Below are 27053 nucleotides of genomic sequence, written 5' to 3' on the forward strand. Positions count from 1 at the left end.
TGGGTGCTCCTGTATTTGGTATGTAGATATTTAGGATGGTTATATCCTCACTTTCTCTGCAATTTCGGCCCCTCCATGCTCAGGCTGCGATCCGCTTCTGTCTGCCTCCGTCAGGAGGATTTCTTCCTGGTCGCCACTGTGTGCTTTAGGTCCTCGGAATGTCAGGCGCAGTGCCGGCGCCAGCACTGGCATGGTGGTGGGATGCCGCCCAGAGCTCAAATCTGTGTTTTCAGGCCAGCAAAGTCAATTTTTCCTTCCTGGCCAGAATCCCTATACTGTTATAACTTACTTGGGCTGTTTTTCTAGGAGTAAAAGTTTCTCTGGAGTGGTAAAACTGGGATGTCAGAGGGAGCTTAGCTAGGGCTCTGCTGCTCCTCCACCATCTTCCCAGAAGTCTGTTGGCCATGATTCTTTTCTAGTGAATTTCTCCTAAGGATAAACCTCAAAGTGAGTTTTCATATGAAGCAGACACAGTCTACCACATCTACAGAGCTAGAAAATGGGAAATCTTCTTGTTTAGCTCTTCATTCAACTTTTCTAAGATTGAAATAGTAATACAGACTTCCAAGGACTGTTGGGGGGATCCATAAGGGAAAATGAGGAAAAATACTTTACTGTCATTTGACTACAGGAAGTAAGAAACATCAGTGAAGAATGTTAATGCCTAGTTACATGAAGGTGACTAAATCAAGCCTTTATAATTCTGAAGCTACTTAGGTTTAGGAACAAATGCTGATGATAATGAGACAGTTGAACTGATAGTAATTATGACTGAAAAGCAAGAGTGGAAGATACAAGAAAACAAGGGAACAAGTTAATCTCAAAAGGAAATGCTAAGTCTGACAAAAGTTAAGTTTGATGTAAAACAGGTTTAGGCTCATTCTTAGACAAGGGTGTGTGTGTGTGTGTGTGTGTGTGTGTGTGTGTGTGTGTGTGTGTGCCTATCTGACTGTCTGAAACTCAGCCTGAGTTCTTATTCCCTAAGCTTTTTGATCAAGGCTAGCATCCCACCACTTGAGCCACAGCTCTACTTAAGGCTTTTATATGTGTGTGTGTGTGGGGGGGTGATGGTTAATTGGAGATAAGAGTACAATGGACTTTGTTGCTGAGGCTGGCTTTGAACTATAATCCTCAAATCTCAGCTTTCTGACTAACTAGAATCCAATTGTGAGCCACCAGTGCCTGGCTGAGCTGAGATTCTTGAGCCAGCAATGCTCACCAGGACTGTGTGTGGACACCTGGCCAACGATATCCTGGATGGCTTGATTATACCAGCAAGCACTAGCACGCAACCCTATAATCTGATTTGTAATATAATATATCATGTATATCATGTTTTGTATATAATCTGTATATAATATGTGACATATTACAATATAATAGATACTGTAGTCTAAATTACATGATATATAATAACTGCAAGCATTACATTTATATTTATGAATAATACATTCAGACTTGTATAAACAGTGAATACTTGTCAGATATGCAGCAGTCACACTACTTGAAGCATACAGTGAATATACTGTCTAAGCGAAACATGACAGCTGTTAGGTAAGGAAGGCTTCTGTGGTTGTCCATCCTCTCCATGTCCTTCTCAATTGCCTTTCTGAGGCATCTGCATATTTGTGTTTGCCTTGTATTTTCCCTGCCAGCCTTGTAAATCTGTCCCCATGGCTGGGCAGTTGGTGGGGTGTCTCATTTTCCCAGTTCCTCATACTGAGCCACACAGAAAGGCTAGAACTAGAAAGATGAAATTTATTAAGGATAACTAGCAAGCCCTCCACTTAGATCTCCCAAGAAACAAGTTCATGACTAGTTGGCTTACTTCTAACAGTATGAAAAAGAGATAAGGGTTATAGATAAAAGCAAACTCACTTGGAAATGTGTGATACCAGGGCTTTGTCCTGGCCACTCCCAGATCCCAAGCTAAAGTATCCAGCTGAAGGAAAGTGTGTGGCACCGACAATGAAAGATGAGAACCCCTGGCAGAGCTCATTTTGCCACACCTGAGCTATTATGTTGTGTACATTTATTTCAGGAGTAAATTGATAAACAAAATGTGCTCAGAGGAGAGACAAGAGGACTAGGAAGTGCCTGGAAATCTTATAATCATTCATTTAATGAATGTACATTAAGTATCTGGCAAGAGAGTTGAGAAGCTGTGTAGTAGAAAGAGGCAGCATCCCTGGGTGCTGGTGGCTCACGCCTGTAATCCTAGCTGCTCAAGAGGCTGAGATCTGAGGATCACAGTTTGAAGGCAATAGGGGTAAGAAAGTTTGTGACACTTTTATCTCCAATTAACCACCAAAATGTCAAAACAATAAAATCAAACTCCACCAAGAAAAAACACAACTGTAACCCCTCTGTACATCACTTTGACAATAAGAATAAAATAAACAAAAAACACCACAGCCAGAGTTGTGGCTTAAGTGGTAGAGAGCTAGCTTTGAGTGAAAAAAAAAAAAAGCTAAGAACAGACCCCAGGCCCTAAGTCCTATGTTCAAGCTCAAATACTGGCAAAAAATAAAAGAAAAGAGAAAGGGAGGAGAAAAGAGGGGAGGGAGAGAGGGGCCTGAGAAGAGAGGAAGGGAAGGGAAGGGAAAGGAAGGGAGAAAAGAAAAAGAAAAGAGAAAGGAGAAGGGAAAAAAAGAGAGGGTGGGGAAGGGAAGGCTTCAGATGTGCTGTGACTAGAAGCTGTTAGCAAGAGACCTAGGGCCAGGCATACTGTGGGAATATACTTGGGCTTCTCCAGTTGTTTCTCAGTTGGAAGTAGGAGAAAAAACTCGGGAAGCCAGCCATCGATCACCAAGGCCTGGCCTTTCTGGGATGATTGCTAAGGACTTTGTGGTTTGGCTTTCTGCACAGATTATTGTAGAAGTTAACAGTCAGCATCTATATATGAAGTCTCAAATATTGACCATCTAAGATGAGGTATACTGAAGACTGTCTTCCACACTGATGGCTCTTTTCAAGTGTCTAATGGCCCACTCTGTTAAAAAGTCCTGAATTGTGTCAATGGATCAAATGAGGACCTGTGAATGGAAAAGGTTCTTCAATATACAAAAGTAGTTTTCTAAAAGTCATTGCTAGGTGGAGACCATCTCAGATAGTAGTCAGCCATCAAGGCAAGAATGCAGAGCTAAGCTGGAAACCTCCTTGTGGGTTTTGCAGGCTAGATCATAAGCTTGGGCATGAGTTTGAATCACTCATATCTAGACTACCTAATCTGATCGGTGGTATGTGATAAATGACTCACTTAAGAGATATTTGTAGAAGAACGCTATTCATAGTAACCATATCACTAATCTCAGCTACCTGGAAGATAGATATATAAAGAATCATGATTAAAGGCCAGTCCTGAAAATATTAGAGACCCCATCTCAACTAGCAATTCACACTTGTGGTTCCAGTTATAAGGGAAGACAGAGGTAGGAGGAGACTCAGTCCAAAGCAGCTCAGGACCATATCTGAAGTACAACCAAAATTAAAAAAAAAAAAGGCTGAGGGTGTAGCTCAGGTGGTCAGCACCTGTTTAATAAGTACAAGACTTTGAATTCAAATCTAGTACTAAAACAAAAGTATTTGTAGAAATAATATATACACTGGATCAGAAATAAGCCATTTATTCCTTTGACTATATTGACTGAGTGAAGAACATTACATCCACACTCTAGGCCTATCTTTTAGTTCCATTACTATGGTACATTCCTATGTGCCAAGGAGAAAGCAGTGAGAGGAACGCATGTACTTATTTTTCAAGGATTTGTGGGAAACCACTCTGTGCTGAGTGGCATGCTGGGCTCTAGTGAGATAATATGAACAGATTATGGTCCTTTATTCCTTGGACCTTACAAAAAATAAACATGTATTTACAGCAAAGTATGATACATGTTATTACAGAACAAAAATTAGCGTGAAAACATCAGGCCAAAGGTCTGGAGTTTTTTTTTGTCTACGTAATAACTCCGATTAAAATTCAATCAAATTATTTATATAAATTATTTCCTCAGACTTGTTTGAGTCTTGGGCAAAACTGCAAAGTCCTTTGGGCATTGTTTCAGGGCTTGTGGGAGAGGACTTGGAGAATGGCCTTTGGCTCTGTGCAATGCCACTGCTGGTGGCTGTCCTGCTGACGACCCAAGGCCGCCCCTTGACTGTGAAAATTCTGAATTCTTATTTTTTCTTCAAATTTAAATTTAAATTTTGAAAAATTATCTTCAAGTGGCTGTACAAAGGGTTTCAGTTCCACATGTCAGTTTATGAGTTGAGTACATCCTGCTCTGTGTCATGCCTTTCGTTGCTCTCCCCACCTCTCCCAGCTCTGACTGTGTTACTTTCACATATGTACATGGAATATCATGACTGTATTTGCCCATGTCCTCTCTTCACTTACCTGCCCCTCGCCCCCTGACAAAGCATGTGTTAGCTTACTGGTGTTCGTTTTGCTGAACTGTTTGTATGTTATGCATAAGAGTTGCACAGTTGAAATCCTCCCGTCTCTAACCCTACTGCAATGGAGTAAATTCATGCTGTGTTTTTGAAGATGTTCTCCATGAGAACCTCTGTTTTGTGCCACGTGGCAAATAGGAAGTTATGTAAGATGGAACCCGCTCTTCCACTCATTCACTGTCTAGCCTTGGACCTCTCTGAGCTTCAGTTTTTTAAGATGCTAAGTGATCCTTAGCCCTGAAATTCTAGTTTAGCAAATCTAAAGAGAAAACAATGTCCTTTTGCCTCCTCCCTGATACATAAATATACTAAAAGCCAGCTAACCATCTTGAAATGAGTACTGAAATAACTCATAGAATGCGGGCATTGTGTGTGACTCAGACTGAAGTCTGAGGCTTCAGTATCCACCTGCTTAACCATCTGCATGGCTGGGCCTGCAGCAGCTCCCTAGGAAATGTCCCAGCTTCTTAGAAGAACACCTGGCAACCTGTCTTCCCACCAGATTTTACCCTTAGTAATGCTAGCTCTCACCAGGGGTCTTGTTCCAAAATTTTTTTTTTTGTAAAATCATTTTTTTCCTGTATTGTCAAAGCAAATTACAGAGGGGTTACAGTTTCATATGTAAGGCAGTGGGTACATTTCTTGTTCAACTTGTTACCTCCTCCCTCATCTCTCCCCCTGCCTTCCCCTTCCCCTGTTCCGTCTCTCCCCATGAGTTGTAAGTTGGTTTACACAAAATGGTTTTGTAAGTATAGCTTTTGGAATCATTTGTCTTTTTATTCTTTGTCTCTCGATTTTGGTATCCCCTTTCCCTTCCCTAGTTCTAATACACATATATACAGTATCCAGGGTACTAAGATGGGATACAGTGATAACGGGGATGAAACCACAGGCACGGAATACAAGAGGGAAAAAAAAAGGTACAGTTTCACATGGCATGTTAAAAATGATTACAACAATGATATAACACTAGTTTCCATAATGTGGAGTTCATTTCACTTAGCATCATCTTATGTGTTCATAAGGGCATAGCCATTGGGATATTGTGATCTTCTGCTAGGACTATCCTAGACATGTACTAATTGTTCCCTATGAGGGAAACAACAGAGTCCTTGTTTCTTTGGATCTGGCTCACTTCACTTAGTATAATTTTTTCCAAGTCCTTCCATTTCCTTATGAATGTGGCAATGTCATTCTTTCTGATAGAGGCATAGAATTCCATTTTCCTGATCCACTCGTCTACTAAGGGGCATCTGGGTTGGTTCCATATTTTAGCAATGACAAATTGTACTGCCATGTTGTTCCAAACTTCTTAGACCAGACTTCGAGACCCACCTATGTGGCCACCATGACTAAAGACTTAATCTCCCTGCCCACTTCTGTGATGGGCTCCTTCCACACAGATGCTATATTGAGTTCCTCTCTCTGCGGAGCAGCACTGCAGCTGCAGCACAGTCAGGGTTCCTGAGCCTGGTCCTGCATGCGCAGGCTGGCTCTTCTCTCCCTAGCAGGTATGAGTGGCATCCCTATTAGCTTCTGCCAAGCCTCCTCAAGATATGAGAGAGGAAAGTACATATGTATTTGTTTGTAGAAATATTAATCCATTCTCAACCATTTTCCAAAATTAACATATTCCTTACAATTAGGCCACTCCAAAACTATTGCTTTAAAACTTAAGTGTTGGGGGGGGGGCATACTTTAGACACTGGAATACCTTTTCTCTTTAAATCAAAAATTAATATCTACCATTTGGATTTCTTAAATAATAGTACATCATGGAGAAATGATGGAGCTATGCAAAGAAGTTATTTTTCTTGCCCTCATTTTACTTTTAATGTCTTCTGCTTTTCTACAATTGCCAGAACTTCTCCTTGTGAGGCTGAGCTTCAGGAATTAATGGAACAAATTGACATCATGGTAAGCAACAAAAAATTGGACTGGGAAAGAAAGATGCGGGCTTTGGAGACACGATTAGATCTTCGGGATCAAGAATTAGCCAATGCACAAACGTGTTTGGATCAGAAAGGTCAAGAGGTATGGCATACATGCACTAATAAGCTGTTGATTCCTTAAGCCTTATATATAGTACTTGTTCTATAGAATATATCCTGTAGGATATGTTTTTTCTTATAGATGCTTTTTCTCAGGCATCAGCAAATAATGTATTAAGTGTATGTTATCAAATAAATACATTCAAAAAATTTATAGATACTTATGGATTAAGACATACTTGCAGTGACTGTGTCATTTGTAAAAGTAAATAAACACTAAATATGTTAAGTAAGTATTGTTTGTAAACAAAAAATTATTTTGTTATTATAGAAACAAATAAGTGGTTATCAAAACCCTGTCTGTTCAAGGCAGAGCTCAGAGGCATTTACCTCTTCTAATCTTCTAAAAGACTGTTTCCTGAAAAATAAGGTGTATAGAATTGATTATCGGAAGTGGAGGTATGGCTCAAATGGTAGGGTGCCAGCCTTGAGTAGAAGAGCCAAGCACAAATATGAGCCCTGAGTTCAAGTTCTACTACTAGCACCAAAAAATAAAAATAAAAAAAGAATTTACTGTAGGGGCCAGAGGCCTGGCCCAAGAACTCCAGTGCCTGGAGTCCAGGAAGCCTGAGTCCAAACCACAGCACCATGTACATAACGAGATAGGTAGAGAAGGAGTGTTTTAAATTTTTTAAAAGAACAGATTGTAGAATGAAGGAGACTCACTTGGTGAAGGTGTGCAGGTGCTCCCAAAGCATCCCTTAGCATCTTAGGAAGCAGTCTCACCTACAGATTGGTACTCAGAACATTTGAGGGTCTAGAAATGTGGCTTAGTGGTAGGGTGCTTGCCTAGCATTCATAAGGCCCTGGGTTGACTTCCTCAGTACTACATGAAAAACAAAATAATTGAAAATGAGAGTACTCAGACTGGTGGAGTTCTGGAGGACCAATATGCATATCTCTGGATTTTTCTAAGTGAGGCATAAGAGAAACATCATCTGCTAACTTTTTCATCAACCAGTTTTTTATATCATGACATCTCAGTGGAACTTAGGTTTTTATGCAGTTAACTGTGCCATGGCCGAGGATGGCGACCCTTAGTTAACTGGTGTCTGGTTTCTTTCAGCATAGAGACAGGTAATCAGTCTTGACTTAGGCAAGGACTATTTCTCTTTCTTCCATACCTATAATGACACAGATATGCAAACAGGTGCCTTACCTACAATTTAAGAAGATGAATCTAATAAGCCAAATTCTTAGCCATTTGTACTTTTTTTTTTTTTTTTGCCAGTCCTGGGCCTTGGACTCAGGGCCTGAGCACTGTCCCTGGCTTCTTCTTGCTCAAGGCTAGCACTCTGCCACTTAAGCCACAGCACCACTTCTGGCCGTTTTCTGTATATGTGGTGCTGGGGAATCGAACCCAGGGCCTCATGTATACAAGGCAAGCAATCTTGCCACTAGGCCATATCCCCAGCCCCATTTGTACTTCTTAATATGTTAATTCTTACAAAATATATAACAGTTACTCACAGTATTCACTGAGGCAGAGTTGCTTTTGCAAGCATGAGTGCCAAAACAGAAAATTAAAAAGAAGAGGCTGACGTGCACTAGTAGAAGTTTTGCTTGAAAAATGGAAGACATAGCCTCTTACAAAGATAATGCAAAGTAAATTCTACATCTTAATTTAAAATGTGATGGTGATAAGGATCTTTGGCTGAATATTCATATTGCGTGTATGCCTAGTGAGAAAAGTGCTAGAAATATTGAATTTAGGGAATTTAATTATTCATAGCTATTTTGTAAACTGAAGTACAAATATTCATTCTTGGCTTAGTGCATTATTTTATTTGGCACGTGTTTCTTTTTGTACATTTTCTAATTTTGTCAAGCAGAATTTAGAAAAATTAAATTTAATTCTTGATGCAGGTGGGATTACTTCGACAGAAGCTGGACAGTCTAGAAAAATGTAATTTAGCAATGACTCAGAATTATGAAGGACAGCTGCAAACCTTAAGAGCTCAAGTAAGAAAGCTTATTGAAATTTAATATTGTACATTTTGCTGTATATTTTTGACCTGTAAAATAGTGTTGATTTTATCTGAACAATTTGCCTTTAAGGCAAGTGGATAGTCTTGTATTTTAGTTGCATGTATGCCCTACCTTTCACTGTGTGCACTGATTTTATCCCTTTTTACCACATTGTCAGCTTGGTAGCCATTCTGTACCCGCAGCTGCTAACACAGAACTTAGGCACTAGCTTTGTGCAACAGCAAAAAGCAAAACTGACTTTTGTGATTATTGCTACCTAACAGAGGCAATCTTTTCATTCAGGGCAATTTTGCAATATGTTTATATTTGGTATTATGGAAGAGATCATTGAAAGAATGAAACCCATCTTTACTACCTTATACCTGATGGAGACATTTCACAAATAATAATGCTCTGCCTGTGTCCTGGGAGAGACTGAGTTCCTTCGTATTCATGCTTATTGCTCCCCACTGCGCCCACAGTCTTCTCTACCTTCCATAGAGAACCCCAGGAAAAAGAGGTTTGTCTAGCCAAAAGGCTGGAAAAGAGACAGCCAAGAAGAGATAACAGTTCTGGAAAATAACTGCTAAACTCCAGCCAAATCCACAGATAAAACTACAAACACATCCCACCAGTACTCACACAGGGAAACCCTAGATTTCTAAGCAGTGGAAGTTGTAACAGTGTATCCCAGGCCACTTGTTTAGGTGGAATACCTAGGCCGGGATCCACCCCTTGAAGGTGTCCCATCATAGTTGGGATGATAAGTGCATACCACCATGTCCAGCTTCCATCTGTGGAAGTAGAGTCATTTGGACTTTTTCTTCCTAGGCCGGCCAGTAATTGTGATTCTTGCATTCTCAGCCTCTGAAATAGCTAGCACTACAGGCATGAGTCACCAGCACCTGCCTCAAGGATTTTTTAAACAGCTGTTACAAAAATGCTTCAATGAGCAATTATAAACACATGCTTGATATGATTGAAAAAAACAGTACGTTCTGTCAAGAAAATTAAACTTTATAGTTGAAAAGGTAGAATAAAGAAGACAAGAGAGGGAAGTGGCACTGTGGCTCAAAGCTGTCAAATGCTAGCATTGAGAAAGAAAAAAAGCTGCTTAGGCCCTGAGTTCAAGCCCACAACTGACCAAAAAAAAAAAAAAGAGAAAAGATCACTGAATTTGTAGGTGATACAGTAGAATTTACCCAATCTGAACAACAAAGGCAGAAACAAAATCAACCAAAGAGTGTATAGTAGAAGATAAAAAGTTTGTGTCATCAGAATTGCAGGAGAGAAAAAAGAGGGTGAAGGTAAGAGGTGAGAGAGTATGGAAAGAATGTCTGTGAAGTTCCAAAATTTGGCAAAAATATAAGCCTACACATTCAAGAAGCTGAGTGAACCTCAAACAAATTTGTGTGTGTGTGTGTGTGTGTGTGTGTGTGTGTGTGTGTGTGTGTGTATCTGGCAAGATACATCATAAAGTTCCAAATATATTAAAAGACAAAAACAAACAGCAAAGCTTGGCAGAAGCAAGAGAGAAATGACACCTTAACTATAAGAGAACCAGTTCAGGCCACTGTGGACCTGTCATCAGAAACCACAGCAGTCAGAAGGAATGGCACAGTGCTTTCAAGAGCTGAAAAACAGACCTGACAAGCCAGAATTTGAGGGTGAGCAAAACCATCTTTCAGGAATAAAAGAGAAGTCTAGTTATTGTTAAAAAAAAAATAGGAAGACTCACAGCATTTGTCCTAAGACAATAACTAAAGTTCTTTTAAGAACAAAAATAATAAGGAATTGAGATACCTGAAAGGGAAGAGGGAGGAGAAAATTAAAAACAAGGCTAAATGACAATAAGCTTTCTTGAACTTCCTAAATTATTGGACTAAAAAATGTAACAATACTGGGTACTGTGTGGCTCATGCCTATAATCCTAGCTGCTCAGGAGATTAGGATGCGAGGATACAAGTTCAAAGATATCCTGGGAAGTAAAATCTGTGAAACTTTTATCTCCATTTAACCACCCAAAAGCTGGAAGTAGTGCTATGACTCATGGTAGAGTGCTAGCTTTGAGAAAAAAAAAGCTCAAGGACAGTGCCCAGGCCCTGAGTTCAAGCCCAGGACCACCACAAAATTGTAACCCTGTCGAATCCATTTTTCATTGTGTATGAAGGTCTGTTGTGAGAACCATACTGCTGGTGTCAAAGTGGGTCTGACAGCATGACAGGTGCAAGTAAGTGTGAGAGGAAGCACACAGTCAGGCCCACATCACTCACTTGGGAATTAACCAGGGTCCCATGAAAACCACATCAACCCCTTTAAAGGACAGAAGCTCTGATGACTAAGTCACATGCTGTTAGGTCCCACCTCTTAGTAACACCACATTGAAGACCAATATCTAGCCCATGAACCTTTCTGAGACACACACTGACCAAACCCATACCATGGCACATTGATCAGTAATACAAAGGCAAATGGCCAAATCTTTAAATAGATATTTTAGTACAGGTTTCTCCAAATAAGATACACAAATGGCCCATACACGCATGCAAAACTGCTCACAACCACTCATCATTAGGAAAAGGTAACCACTGGCAGGATATAATGTAAATGACAGTAACAAACGTGGATGAGGAAAAGGAAAAACTAGAATGAGCAGGAAGGTAATGGTGCAGCCACTATGCAAAACAATCCTGCTGATTCTCAGGAGGTTAAACTGAGAGTTACTACATGATACAGCAATTCCAGTTGTAAGTGTATATCCAAGAGAAATGAAAGCATATAACCATACAAAAACTTATACAGAAATGTTCACAGCCATCAAAATGTCTCAATATGTAAATGGTTCAACTGTTAAAATGTTTACATGCCATGGAATGCTATTCTGCAATGAAAAACAATAATTAATGATATACACATAGATTTCAAGAACATTAAGCCAAATTTAAAATCCAATCTCAAAAGGTCATATTCTATGTCATTCTGTTTCATAACATTCTCAAAATAACAAAACTGTGAAAGTGGAAAACACATTCATGGCTTCCAAGGGGTAGGAGTAGGAGAATGACTAGAAAGCTGCATGGAGGTTCCTCAAAAGATGAAACATAGAGCTCCCCTGTGACCTAGCAATCACACTCCTGCCCACATTGACACAAAGGATCAAAACAAGCCCACACTGAGGCTGCCAGCACAACCATGTTCACTGCAGCATTATTTACCATAGCTAAGATACAGAACCAACCCAGATGCCCCTCAGTAGATGAATGGATCAAGAAGATGTGGTATATATACACAATGGAGTTCTATGCTTCCATCAGAAAGAATGATATAACCCCAATTATAAGGAAATGAGACCTGGAAAAATTATATTAAGTGAAGCAAGCCAGTCCCAAAGAAATGTAGGTTGCATGGTTTCCCTCATTTGTAATAACTAGAATGTGTCTATGATATTCTTAGCAGGGAATCACAATAGCCCAATCACTAAGTGCATATAACCACCTAGAATGAAGCATATTGACATGAACTCCAAGAACTGGAAACAAGAGGTTCTTACTATGTTCTGTTCACAGTTATTTCTAGTTTTTCATTTTAGTTTACTGTATCTTTGTCTTTTTTTTTTTTGCCAGTCCTGGCCTTGGACTCAGGGCCTGGGCACTGTCCCTGGCTTCTTTTTGCTCAAGGCTAGCACTCTGACACTTGAGCCACAGTGCCATTTCTGGCCATTTTCTATATATGTGGTGCGGGGGAATCGAACCCAGGGCTTTCATGTATATGAGGCAAGCACTCTTACCATTAGGCCATATTCCCAGCTGTACCTTTGTCTTGTATATAAGTTTATCTGATCTTTGGAAGGGAAAGTGGAATCACAGAAACAGCAGGACAAAGGATGAAATAATAAGGCAATGATACTCATTAGACACTATGTTGGAAATGAACTTTAAAACTTGGGGGAGTGGGAAGGGGAAAGTAGGAGAAAATGAGGGAGGAGGTGACACTGTTCCAAAAGAAATATACTCATTACCTTACTTCTGTAACTCTTACCTCCCCACCCCGCCCCATTCATCACCTTTACAATAAAAAAAAAAAAAAAGAGTAGGAGAGTGAGTGGGCCCATGTGACTCCAGGGGGTAGCTTGAAGCCCGTCTTTGTGGTTATGGATGAGCTCTTTTTGGTGCTTGAGACTGAAGCTGGGGCTCTGGGAGACTAAACACATGCTGCACCCCAAGCTTCACACCTCACCCCAGCTCTGTATTTTCATTCAGTTGCAGTCACAAAAATGACATGGAATTGTACATGTGCCTTTCTTACCAGTTCAAATTCCTCTATTTGGTAAAACTGTTAGTGAATAATCAACTACTGTTCAGAAAGCAGTATGGATTTAAAGAAACTTAAGTGAAATGGGCCTAGAACCTGCCTATAAGAACTTTGAAATGTCTTGGGAACCTAGAGTTATTTCACTATTAAGTTAATTTAATAAATACCTGTAAACCTAGTTACTCAGTAGGCTGAGATCTAAGAATTGCTATTGGAAGCCAGCCTGAGCAGACAAATCTGTGAGATTCTTAATCTTCAAATAACCAGCAAGAAGCCAGAAGTGGGGCCATGACTCAAGTGGTTGAGCATCAGCTTTAAGCAAAAATGTTAGGGAGTAGTGTCCAAGCCCTGAATTCAAACTCCAGAACTGGTGCACGCGCACACACACACACACACACACACACACACACACACACACACACACTGTCTTTTAAGTTAAATACTCAGTTTTTCTGGCTGCTGTATAAACCTGATTGCATTCATTTTTTTATCAGTCACTGGTACAAGTCCATTACCCAACACTAAAGGGCGACGCCCACACATCTGTCCACACAGCTCCCTGGCAGATGTTCTCTGCACCCTTCCGGCCCTCATCTTTCCCCACTCAGTCCCCATCCCCAGCAGCCCAGGCAGCCTACCCTAGTTGGCCACATTGCCGGCTCTTTTCTATATTGTCTTAAGCTGTCTATTTTATAGATTGAGTTACTGGAAGTAAAATTGTTAACACAAGGTGGCACTAAATAAAAGCATGAAAAAATTGGTTTTTAAAAAGTGTGAGCTGTGCTACATGTGGTTAAAAAAAAAGCAGAAAAAGTCCTCTATGAAATGAATCAATGTTTAGCGACAGTCCCACATGAAGTCCCACATGTACATGAACACTGAGTTATATTCAGCTTCAATAATTTAGCCTTTATATCTGGTTGTATCTTCACTAATTGGAACATTTGAGCCTTACTGTACTTTCTAATCAGGACTAGCAAAAGAAAGACAATGAAATAAGCCTAGAAATAACTGCCAATGGTAACATGTCTGTGTTTTTCTATTACAGTTTTCTCAACTAACCAATAACTTTGAAAAGCTGAGATTACACCAGATGAAACAAAACAAAGTTAGCCGAAAAGAATTCCCTCACAAAGAAGAAATGCCCTTTGAACTGAGCAACTTGAACCAAAAATTAGAGGTGAGATTCATTTTCTTTGTTTCTTCAAGTGCACCAAGGGTCAGTCTCCATGGTTGTTGAGGGCACCATTACCCAGCAGCCTCTCCTGGAGCAGTTTCTCAGGCACCTTCCCTTGCAGCACTTAATGAATTAAAACATCACTTTGATTTATACATCTTTTATATGTATCAGCATTTAGGGAGTCATGCACACACACAGGAAGGAAAAACTTCAAAGAAACTGCAGATGCTGAGTGAAATTGAAGGACACCCCTGGGGTCAGTTAAAGCGAATATCTAATAAATCTTTTAGTGGCCATTTAACTATTAGGTACTTCAATTCCAGTGAAGCCTCAAAACATTCTCACAGCAGAGCTTGAAATTACAGTTTTTTCTTAAAGGCATAGTACCACTCCAATTAATTTATCCTATATCACTGAGAGCTTAGAAAATATTGGTCTCTTAAGAGATCCACTATGTCACGAAGGCACTTACTCTCATCATTATAACTTTCCAACCTTAGAAACCACACAATAGCCATTTATTTCCCTGTACTTCCTAGATGTTCCTGCCATAAACTATGCCACGGGAGACAGGTTCTGCTATAAATCCTTGCTATCTGACTTCGGCTGGTTCCCACTGCTGCTCAGTCATTTCTTAATTGTCTCTGTCGCTGACCTTTACATTATCCCCAGCACCTTTGTACTTCACAAGCCCTCCACTTCAGCCTCCCAGCCCCAGCCAGTGATCTCACTGTCTTCTACCCATTGGTTGGGAATAGCCCTGCACTGCTGCTGACCAAGGTTAGATAGCTGCTTGGGTTTGATTTGGTTTGGTCCCAGTAGTGGCTCTTAAATTCAGGTCCTCATAGTCCTCCTTTGCTTTTGTGCTCAAGGCTGATGTTCTACGACTTGAGCTACACCTCTACTTCCAACTTTTTTCTTTGAGCTACCATCCTCAGATCTCAGACATGTTACCACTGGCAGCTATTTTATGTTTAATTTAACTTTGCCAACACTTTGACTACTTACCCCAAAGACTCCTTTTAAAATCAAAAGCAAATAAAATTTTTTTTATTTTTTTATTATCAAACTGAATTACAGTGAGGTTACAGTTTCATACATTAGGCATTGGATACATTTCTTGTACTGTTTGTTACCTCATCCCTCATTCCCCCCTCCCCCCTCCCCCTTACCCTTTGTTCATTTCATGATTTGTTCATTTCATTTACACCAGTTTTGCAAGTATTGAAAAGCAAATAAAATTTTAAAATCTGGATTGCATTTACTTTTTAATATCATCTGTCTTCCCCTAGATAGACACTATTAGACTAATTTTGTAAATTTGTCATTGGTATTGAAGATTCCTCTGTCTGTCTGTCTTTCTGTTTGCCCATCTGTCCATCCATCCTTCTCTCCCTCCTTTTTTCCCTCCATCCTGAGGGCCTGCTATAACTCTATCACCTGAGCCAGTCCTCTAACAGTTTTTTGCTAGTTACTGGATATGGATTATAGCAAACTTTTCTGCCTAGGCTGGCTTGAGTCACCATCCTCAGATCTCAGCCTGTTAAATAACCAGAATTACAAGTGTAAGCCACCAGCATCCAGCCGACGCTTATTTTTCTGTACCTGATTTTTATATTGCTGAATATCAGAACCACTCAAAACTTTAAATGGTGCTGGGAATGTGGCTTAGTGGTAGAGTGCTTGCCTAACATGCATGAAGCCCCAGTTTCAATTCCTCAGTACCTCATACACAGGAAAAGCCAGAAGTGGCTGTGGCTCCCTCCCCACTGCCCCGCCCAGTTGTAAAGTTCATTTCCAACATTATGTCTAGTGAATATCACTGTTGCATTGGTTCACCCTTTGTCCCACTGTCTCTGTGATTCCCCTTCCCTTCCACAAGTCAGATAAGCATATATATATATATATATATATATATGATAAAGAAATAGTGACCCCAGGGAATAAACCAGAGGAGAAAATAAATGAAACATAAAAGAAATAACTGCAACTGTAAACAGTACACTAAAAAAAATAGGAAAACAACAATAAGAAAAACCCTTTTGTTTCCATATAGTGATCATTTTGATTAGCATGATTTTGTATTGTCATGTGTACATAACTATTGAGCTGTTGTGATCCTCTGCTAGGACTATCCTAGACATAAACTAATTATTACCAGTGAGGGAAACCACAGAGCCTATGTTTCTTTGGGTCTGGTTTACTTCACTTAATATGATCTTGTCCAAGTCTTTCCATTTTCTTATGAATGGAGCAATATCCTTCTTTCTGATGGAAGCATAGGATTCCATTGTATATGTGTGTGTGTGTATATATATATATGGATATATATTACATTTTCTTTTTATATATATATTTTTATTATCAAACTGAATTACAGAGAAGTTACAGTTTCATACATTAGGCATTGGATACATTTCTTGTACTGTTTGTTACCTCGTCCCTCATTCACCCCCTACCCCCTCCCCCTTTCCCTCCCCCACAATGAGTTGTTCAGTTCATTTACACCAAACAGTTTTGCAAGTACTGCTTTTGTAGTTGTTTGTCTTTTTTTACCCTGTGTCTCTCAATTTTGGTATTTCCTTCCAATTTCCTAGTTCTAATACCAGTATACCCGGTTTCCAATATACTCAGATAAGATACAGAGAAAGTGTAGGTACAACCACAGGAAGGTAATACAAGAAGATCATCAATAATAGAGGCTACAATTACATATGGCACATTGAAAGTAGTTACAGCAATCGTTTCCATAACATGGAGTTCATTTCACTTAGTATTATCTTATGTGTTCGTAAGGGTATAGCTATTGGGCTCCTGTGATCCTCTGCTGTGACTTGCCTAAACCTGTGCTAATTATTCCCTATAAGGGAGACCTTAGAGTCCATGTTTCTTTGGGTCTGGCTCACTTCACTTAGTATAACTTTTTCCAGGTCCTTCCATTTCCTTACAAATGGGGCAATGTCATTCTTTCTGATAGAGGCATAAAATTCCATTGTGTATATGTACCACATTTTCCTGATCCATTCTTCTACTGAGAGGCATCTGGGTTGGTTCCAGATTCTAGCTATGAAAAATTGTACTGCGATGAACATTGTTGTGCTGGTGGCTTTAGTGTGATTATGTTTGAATATATCACATTTTCTTGATCCATTCATCTACTGAGGGGCTTCTGGATTGATTCCATATCTTAGTTATGGTGAATAATGCTGAAGTGTGACTTTGGGATCATTTGGGTAAATACCCAGGAGTGGAATTTCTGTGTTTAGTCTTTTGAAGAACCTCCATACTGTTTTCCAGAGTGGTTAAACAAGTTCACACTCCCACCAACAGTTTTTATTTTTCTTTCAAAAGTATTTTTAAAACATATAATGGTTCCAAATTCTCTCTTGTTCATAGTCACTGGTGGATACAAGGTGCTTAACAAATACTATTGCTGAATTCGGGATTGTAAACATTAATATGGTGGTTTTATATCCTGATATATGGCCATTGACTTAATAGGTACAGATTTATTTCTAACCATGTGCCTTTCTTTGGTAAGAAAGTTTGACTTTTGAGTGTGTGAACACCATGCTTTTGTTTGTACATTCAAGGAATATAAGTGATGTATGATACATTGTCAGGCACTGTAGTAATAGAAAAGTAATAAAATGCAAAATCCTTAGCATTGAGTTGCTTGAAGCCTGGACAAGCCTGAAGCAAAACTGAGAAGCAGTGAAATTTTCTTTGGTACTTCCAAAGTCATAATCTTTGTTCGTGTTATTAAGTTATGAAGTGATTATCATATTTTATGACTACTCTACTTGAGCAAACACTTGAACTAATTCCATCATTATTTCCCCAGGGGGCCCAATTGGCACTGTCTAAATGAAGCCTGAATGGGTTTTTCTGTTTCCAAGAACGAGTTGATTTGGCTTCACCTGCGACAGTACTGAAAGCCACAGTGGATAAAGTCCTTATCTTAGTTCAGGCTGCTCTTACATAATAGCATGGACTGAGTATGAACAACAGCTCTGAAAGTTTGAAACCCAAAGTCAAAGTGCTGAAATGGTTAGGTGCTGGTGAGGGCCTGTCCCTTGATCAAGAGGCCAATGGGGTTGTATCCTTTTGTATCAGAAGAAACTTGAGAAGCATTCACTGTATCTTTTATAAGAAGGATGCTAATCCCATTATCCAACATTGTAATGCAATTACTTCATAAATCCCCTACCTCAAATTCCATCACACTGGTCATTTGGCTTCAACCTGTGAAGTTGGAGGTAAAGAAAACTTTCAGCCTGCTCCCTTAAATAACAAGGGAGCACATTCACCAACTGAATGGAATGGAAGAATAGAAAAACTGCTGTTAAGAACTTAAAAGAAATAATAGTTTGGGTGCCAAAGTTGTTTATAACTCTGTCATTAGTGAGTACCATTATCAGAGAGATTTCTGGCTTTTGTGGTTTCTTCTTGTGATGGTGTGGACTGAACTCAGGGCCTCACTTAGGCAGTAACTTCTACCATTTGAGCCTCATCCCCTTTTGCTTTAGTTTTTCAGTGAGATTCTGGTGCTAACTTTGCCAGGGATTGGTGCAACTATGATCCTCCTGTTTCTGCCTCCTAAATAGTTTCATGGTTTTTTTGTTTTTATTTTGTTGCTAGTAGTGGGTATTTTAATTAAGGACCTCGACCACTTGGGCCACACCTCCACTTCTGACTCTTTACTATTTGGAGATAAGAATATCATGTATTTGGCTGTTCCAGCTGAATAGCTTGGAGCTGAAATTCTCTGATCTCAGCCTCCTGAGAAGCAAGGATTGTATGAGCCACCAACACTCAGCTGAGACTTCAGTTTTCAACAAATGAAGCATGGGCTGAAGGCAGCATAGCTCAGTGGTAGAGTGCTTGCTGAACATGAACAAAGTCCTCAGTAATATCCCCAGGACTGGAGGGAAAAAAATGCAACCTCTTCTTATTACAACATTTAATATTCTGTACAACAATTAAGCTAGAAACTCTAGTGTTCCTGGCAAGCATTGGTAGATAAAATTTCAACATCCTTAATTGAAATCATAAATGATCCAAAATATTAAATGTTTTGAGCATTGACATAATACCCACAGTAAAAAATTCCACACACAGAAAATTAACTCAGATAGTGGTTAGCTGCCATTAGAACACAATTCATTAAAAAGTATCACATAGGGGCTGGGAATATGGCCTAGTGGCGAGTGCCTGCCTCGTTTACATGAAGCCTTGATTCCTCAGCACCACATATATATAGAAAAGGCCAGAAGTGGTGCTGTGGCTCAGGTTGGCAGAGTGATAGCCTTGAGCAAAAAGAAGCCAGGGACAGTGCTCAGGCCCTGAGTTCAAGCCTCACAACTGGAAAAAAAAATATGTCACATAAAGCTTCCTATTACAAAAAGAATTTCGTGGTTTCATTTGGGTAGCATATCTTATATGTCTAACATTATGTTCAAAATGATATTCCAAAATGTGAAATACAGGATACCTCGCTACCAGGCACTTACGGTTACTAATAAATCCAATGAATGATTTGGTACATTATTTTGCTTGCTTTTCTAAGAGGAAAAGAATGACTTACATGTTTTTCAGAATAAAGATGCATAAATAAAAGAAGCCTTATTCAACAACAAATGCTGGAGGGGGTGCAGGGAAAGAGGAACCCTTCTCCATTGTTGGTGGGAGTGCAAATTAGTACAACCACTTTGGAGAACAGTATGGAGGTTTCTCAAAAAGCTCAATGTAGACCTACCCTATGACCCAGCCATACCACTCCTAGGCATCTATCCTAAACAGCAAACCCCAAGATATCAAAAAGACATTTGTACTTCCATGTTTATCGCGGCACAATTCACAATAGCCAAAATATGGAAACAACCCAGATGCCCCTCCACAGACGAATGGATCCAAAAAATATGGTACTTATACACAATGGAATACTACATAGCGATTAGGAATGGTGAAATATTGTTATTCGCAGGGAAATGGTCAGAACTCGAACAAATAATGTTGAGCGAGACAAGCCTAGAACACAGAAAACAAAGGGGCATGATCTCCCTGATATATGACTGTTAACAAAGAGAGACGGAGAGACAGTAGAGACCAAGTCTGTGAAACCAAAAACTGCTTGTCAAATAGTATTCCCCACAGGATTTGGGCAGCGACCCAACAGTATGTAACTAAAACCAAACAATTACTCAACATATAAAGGTCAAAAATTGACCTCTCGGGGGAATACAATAGCTCAAAAGCTAGGTATGTACGTTCATGTAAGACTACCGTCGACATATGGTCTAATATGGACATTACATTTAAAGCCCTAGGCGAACTTTCTTGGGCGTGGCCACCTGGCTACTGTATATGTTCTTGATACATTGTATATTGTATATATGTCTACCTGACCTAGAGAAGAGATAGAAAAACAGGACATAAGATATCACAAGAAATATACACACTGCCCTACTACGTAACTGTACCCTTTTTGCACAACACCTTGTCAAAAATTTGTGTTCAGTTAATAAATAAATTAAAAAATAAAAAAGAAGCCTTATTAGGCTTAAATGAATAATGTTTGTCGATTTGTGTTTACCCCCCACTTTTTCAAAGGAATTTAGAGCAAAGTCACGAGAATGGGACAAGCAAGAGATCCTGTATCAGACTCACCTGGTTTCTTTAGATGCACAACAAAAGTTACTCTCTGAAAAATGCAACCAATTCCAGGTAAACCATCTTATACTGTTCTCTAATTTAAAAAAAAAATTGAGGCTAAATATATACCATTCAGCATTGATAGGAATGCAAACTGGGGAAAAGTGATCTGTCAGTCCAATGGTGAATGCAATCATAAGTACTTGAAATATCTGTAAAGGTTAATTTAATTTACACACCAGGAAACCTGATGGCTATTAAAGCTCCATTGTTATTATGTTATTAAATGAGCTATATCTTCAGTTAGACAGCATAGTTCACATCTGTAATCCTAGCACCTGGGAGGCAGAGGCAGGAGAATCACAAATTCACAAAACTGTCTCAAAAATGTCATTTTTCTTTTGTGTTGAATGCTTACTGATGTGTGGAAGTTATACACATTAAAAAATTACTAGCTGGTCACCAGTATTTCCTGCCTATAATCCTAGCATCTCAGGAGGCTGAGATCTGAGGGCCACCGTTTAAAGCCAGCAGGGTAGGAAAGTCTGTGAGACTCTTTATCTCCAATTAAAAGTCAGAAGTAGAAGTGTGGATCAAATGTACAGTGCCACCTTTGATTCAGAAGGGTAAAGGACAATGTCCAGGCCCTGAGTTCAAGCACCATTACCAACACACACAAAAATTATTAATCCTTGTTAGATGTGTTGGTCAGCCTTTTCCCCCTACAATCCAGGTGTTTTTTAAATTTTCATCCATAGATGTGTAAGGCATTTTTCAGCTATTGTGTCATTGAGTTCATAATTGCTGTCTTGTGATAGCTTCCAGCTTATTCTTTTCTTTTTTGCCTAGTAAGACCTCCCTTTCTGTTGGTCGTTTGTTTTTTGGTACTGGGAATCGAACCCAAGACTTTGCACTTGCTAGGCACTTTGCCACTGAGCTACATCTCAGCCCAAGACCTCCCTTTTGAGCCACCTTCTGTGCTCTGCATCTTTGCAGTGTGTTATACACTGTCTGACACTGCATCATAAAAGCAAAGCTTTGTTCTCAAAACACATGCCTGCTGGGTGCTGGTGGCTCACACCTGTAAAACCTAGCTATATGGAAGGCTGTGGTACAAAGCCAGCCCACGCCGGAAAAGTCTGTGAGCTGCTTATCTCCAATTAATCACCCAAAATATCCAGAAGTGGAACTGTAGTAGAGCACTAGCTTTGAACACAAAAGCTTAAGGACAGAATAAAACCCCAGGAACACCCCCCCCCCCACACACACACACCAGGTTAAGGATTCTTTTCTTTCATTCTTAGCTGTGGAAGCTTCACTGTAACATTATATATTTAATTTATTCAGTTTTCATTTTTCTCAGAAACAGGCACAAAATTACCAATCCCAACTAAATGGTAAAAAACAGTGTGTGGAAGACAGCAGCTCAGAAATTCCTCATCTGGCATGTGAATCAGATCCTGGTGCTGAAACCAGTGAGAGAGATGAATTCATTATCGAAAAATTAAAATCAGCTGTGAGTGAAATAGCACTAAGCAGGAATAAGTTGCAAGATGAAAACCAGAAGCTCTTACAAGAACTGAAGATGTACCAAAGACAGTGCCAGGTGAGGATCCCTTCTCATCCCCAGTTAGCCTTGCCACGAGTTGTATAAATGTTACAGAGTCACAGGGCTGAGAAGGCTGGCTTCTCGTCTTAAGTAGTTCTCACTCGATAAAATTCAGTTCTTTAAGTACTTTACCATGCTGGAGTGCACGTGGTTCTGCAACAGCATGATAATAATGCATTACCAGTGCATTAGAACACAGTTCCTTATAGCCCCCTATGCCCCAAAGCTGTGTCCTCTGTCCCCACTCTTTCCTCTGGCCTCTGCCTCTTGACTCCCAGAAATCCTGGGACAGAGATTTCATGACTAAGAAATCATGAAAGGTTAGACAATCTCTTTGTGATTCTTCCCTGGTTAATTAATGAGTTAATCAGTTTTCCATCACTAGCACAAAATGCCTGACTGTAGCATATGAAAATAAAAGGGTTATTTAGAGTTACAGCCCATACTTGTTTGTCACTGTTGCCTCGGGACATTATGGTGGCTATGTGTGGTAGAATAAAACCTCTCAATTTGTGGCCAGGAAGCCAAGCAGGGAATGAGGAAGAGGTGAGGAGCTACAGACCCATGCAGGTTATTGAAGGGCTTCCCACGAAGTTCCATCTCTAAGGATCAACCATAGCCCAGGACCAGGCCTCTGACACAGAATTGTTTGGGCTACTATATATGTGAATTTACATGAGGAAATGATATTTTACCAAAATAATATTTTATGAACTTTTTTACGTTTTTAAATTTAAAATGATATTTGGATCTAGGAACACAAAGTTAAACCATGATTTTCCATTTTTCAAAATAATCCACTTCTATTAAGAAGCAAACCAAAATTAATCTGAACCATGTTTGGAAAAAAAAAAGATCTGTCATTCTAATGAAAAAGGTTTTTAAAAAGTAACTTGCTTAAAAAATTAAGATTTCTACTCTCAAGAAAATACTAAGTATTTTTTTATCTATTTGGGAAAATGTTGAAAATAATGCCTTTTCTCTATTTTGTTTCCATATTTTATTCATGTCTCATCCTTTTGTTTTAGGGTAAAAACAAAGTGAAAAGCTATCAAATTATTTATATGTATTAGTTAATTTAAAGGTTTTAAGTCACTGCTACTCTCAAATCATTAGGCACATTTCTAACTAAGCAGATGGGCCTTAAATTTGTTTTACAAAAGTTGTATTTGTCCAATGGGAATAATTAGCAGTAAATAATAAGGCAACTATAGTATTCTGTGAGAAATTCATCTTCTCTTTTGCAAAATTGCCATTTAACAGTATTCCTCATCTTACACATGAATGCAGAAAACATAATGCACTTTGAATTATTGCCATTCATTATATATAACATATGCTTTAGTTTGCAACATGTATTAATGCCAGCTGTATCTGAATTTTCCCACGGATTTCATCTTCTCATTTGTCATTCTCCAGCCTTGTACATATTAATTCTGCCACACACACACTATTTACTATGTTATACCACATCACCTTCTAAATGTGCATGATTTCCCATTAGAAGTTCATGACAAAAATACATTGTTGGCATTTTTCAACTATACCAGAATTGTTAACCTTTTTTTTGAGGGGGGGGGGGCTCCTGGGGCTTGAACTCGGGGCCTTGGTGCTATGAGCTTTATGCTTTTTTGCTCAAGGCCAGTGCTCTTCCACCTGAGCCATATCTCTATTTCAACTTTTCTTTGATAGTTAATTTAAGATAAAAGCTTCACAGACTTTACTGATTGGGCTGGCTTTGAACCATAATCCTCAGGTCTCAGCCTCTTGAGTAGCTAGGATTACAAATGTGAGCTACTGGCACCCAACAAATTAACCTTTTTTGTTAGTTTGTTAATGTATCTTTAAGACACTAGAGCCAGCACTATTCAGGAAAAGTACCTTGCAAGCCTCAAATTCGTTCTTTCTGTATTAACTCAAGTCTCCTTATTCGAACTCAAAGTAAAAAAAAAAAATTCTAAATTTATCAATATCAAAAATCCTTCAAATTTGTCACATACTTTTGTAGTCCATTTACATAATTATATCAATTATAATTAAAAGCTTTTGCATATTCGTCTGTCAAATTACTTATCTGATAATGAAAAGTTTCAATATCAACATATATTCTCATGCCTTTGTAGCCATCATAAATAGCTTTATTCCCCTTAGCGTATTAACTGTCACTGATAGTTATTATTGTCTAGTAAGAGTAAACAAATAGAAGCTATTATTATCACATTGCAGCATTTCAACCACCTCTAGCTCACTTTCTATTGGCCTGGGATTAGTAAAGGCCCCAGGAAAAACAAACCCACATTTCTAAGCTAGCTTCAGGTTCCATGGCCTTGGTTGTGCTTTCTTTAAAAGTAGTGGGTGACACATTAAGTTAAATTGTCTTATACACACACACACACACACACACACACACACACACACATTGGTTCATACTTCTTTATTTTTTAGATTTTTAATCCATTTGGAAATTCCTGCTGTTCAAACAAGAGACTATTTAATAAACCAATTTCTGAAATCATCATTTTGAATCTGCTTTTATGCTTATTTCCATGTCAGCCAGAAAGTCTTTGGAGTAAAGAATTATGACTAGACCCTTCACTGATCCCAGCTGTTTATATTTCTGAGGAAAAAAACAGTGTCAGTTTAAGCCTTAGGTTTTTAAAAATTGTCTGAAAATTCATTATGTCGTATATCCTTTATGTTGTTATTCTTGTGTTGTGATTTGGGGATAATAATAATAAGACATACTTCTGCTTAATTGTAGAATTGAATAATGTTATAGCAACAATATAATAGCCAAAAAATAGAAACAAACCAAATCCACTCAACTTACAAATAGATAAAGAGTGGACTATCCTGAAGTATTATATAACCACAGAGTAAACTGATAGATTCTACAAAATGGATTAACTTTGGGGGCTGGGGATATAGCCTAGTGGCAAGAGTACCTGCCTCGGATACACGAGGCCCTAGGTTCGATTCCCCAGCACCACATATACAGAAAACGGCCAGAAGCGGTGCTGTGGCTCAAGTGGCAGAGTGCTAGCCTTGAGCGGGAAGAAGCCAGGGACAGTGCTCAGGCCCTGAGTCCAAGGCCCAGGACTGGCCAAAAAAAAAAAAAAAAAAAATGGATTAACTTTGAAAACTTTATGCTAAGGGAAACATGCCAAAATGCCACATAATATATATATGTATTTTTATATATTTATATGTATGTATGTATCAGTCTCCCAGAGAACAGCCAGACACTACAGTAGAAAGTCATTCACAGGGGCTGAGGAATTAGCTTAATGGTAGAGTGCTTTCCTAGCATGCGCTAAGGCCCTCAGCTGTCAGGGCCAGAGACAAAGATTGCATATGTTCCTTCATACTGGAAGCTAGAAGTAGCTTATAGTAAGTACATGTATTAGGTGGTATACAAGTGTATACAAATGTATTAAGTGATATAGGATACATTTAAGAAAGAACTCATAGTTGAATTCCTTAGAAAGACAAAGGCAAAGTTCAACAAAATAACAACCAGAAAATGGGTATTTGGTGGGGTGAGGTTGGGAAAGAGGCAGACAAATGAAAAGGAGAAGGGAGGAGGGGAGAATGCAGTCAGAAAATCAATGTATACCCTACAAAATTAAGAAAAAGGAAGGGAAGGGGAGAATTAGGAGGGATGAATGAGAACACTGATTGATCAAGATGCATTGTATTCATAAACGGCTTTGTTCAATGGCAACACCTTTGTGCAACTACTTAAAAATGAAAGAAAACAGTGATCATAAAATTATTATAATTTAATTATTTTTTAAAATTAGGTATGAACCTAAAAAGGATATTCAACACTGCCTAGCTGCATTTCTCCAACTGTCCTGTTCCCTTTATAAGTTTTCAAAACTTCACTCTCAAAATTCATTCCTATTCCTACCTTCACCTTCCTTCCACAATCAGCAAGTGATATAATCTTCTGTTTGTTTGGTTTTTGGTTTTTAGGGAGAGAGAGAGAGAGAGAGAGAGAGAGAGAGAGAGAGAGATGGGGGTTTGAACTCAGAGTCTTATACTCTTACTTGGCTTTTTTGCTTAAAGCTGGCATGCTACCATTTCAATTATACTTCTACTTCCACCCCTTTGCTTGTTAATTAGATATAAGACTTTTTTTGCATAGGATGGCTTTGAACTGAGATCCTCAGATCTCAGCCTGCTTGAGAAGCTAGAATTACAGGTGTGAGCCACCAGCACCCCAACTGTTGATGTTATCTTTTATTCAGAAAAAAAATAGATAGCTAGTGTGTTCATCTCCTCACATTCAGATGTAGAAATTGGTCTAAGGTTCATCTCTAGGGTCCTCTCCTGCTTTTAATCAGTTCTACTTGTCCTTGGGAATTTGACACATTGCTATTACTCTTCTTCTAACCCATCCTGCCAAGTAACTTCTGAGTTTGTCAGGCCTCTCTAGTGTAGCAGTGCAAAACATGACCCCACAAAATCAGCATGACTACTTTCCAACTTCACCATTAAATTATTCTGATGGCTCTCTCAAATGGAAAGTATTTGCATCAACTCAAATTTTACACATATTTTATTTGAGCTCTAATATTTCATTACTTTAAGTTTATAGACATCTGGCCATGTTTCTGTGATGCTTTGGTTGCACTTGCTTATTCTTTATTACTAGATGATAAGCTTACTGAGGACAGTCGCATTGTCTGCATTCTCAGTGAATAGAGCGCAGTACACATTTGTTGAGTAAATGAATGGTGGGATGGGTGGAATTCTGTAAGACAAAGCAAATAAATACTAAATTCTAGTTCTTTTGAAAGAAGTCTGGTTTATCAATGGTAAG

At 39.0% G+C, this 27053-nt stretch overlaps 1 protein-coding gene across 2 annotated transcripts in view; it reads left to right on the forward strand.

Annotated features, from left to right (window-relative positions):
* Deup1 (deuterosome assembly protein 1) overlaps positions 1-27053 on the forward strand; it is a 73594-nt gene that overhangs the window by 9716 nt on the left and 36825 nt on the right. Inside the window, exons 1-6 of one of the 2 annotated variants that reach the window (XM_048344305.1) lie at positions 5185-5360; positions 6314-6486; positions 8370-8465; positions 13831-13962; positions 20575-20688; positions 21980-22222. In XM_048344305.1, the coding sequence (XP_048200262.1) occupies positions 5333-5360; positions 6314-6486; positions 8370-8465; positions 13831-13962; positions 20575-20688; positions 21980-22222 (786 nt within the window). In that variant the 5' untranslated portion in view covers positions 5185-5332. Of the gene's footprint in view, positions 1-5184; positions 5361-6313; positions 6487-8369; positions 8466-13830; positions 13963-20574; positions 20689-21979; positions 22223-27053 lie in introns of those variants that run through there. The other variant, XM_048344303.1, reaches the window with a different exon arrangement.

The sequence above is a fragment of the Perognathus longimembris genome, chromosome 4 (assembly GCF_023159225.1).
Source record: "Perognathus longimembris pacificus isolate PPM17 chromosome 4, ASM2315922v1, whole genome shotgun sequence".
NCBI classification, from domain to species: Eukaryota; Metazoa; Chordata; class Mammalia; order Rodentia; family Heteromyidae; genus Perognathus; species Perognathus longimembris.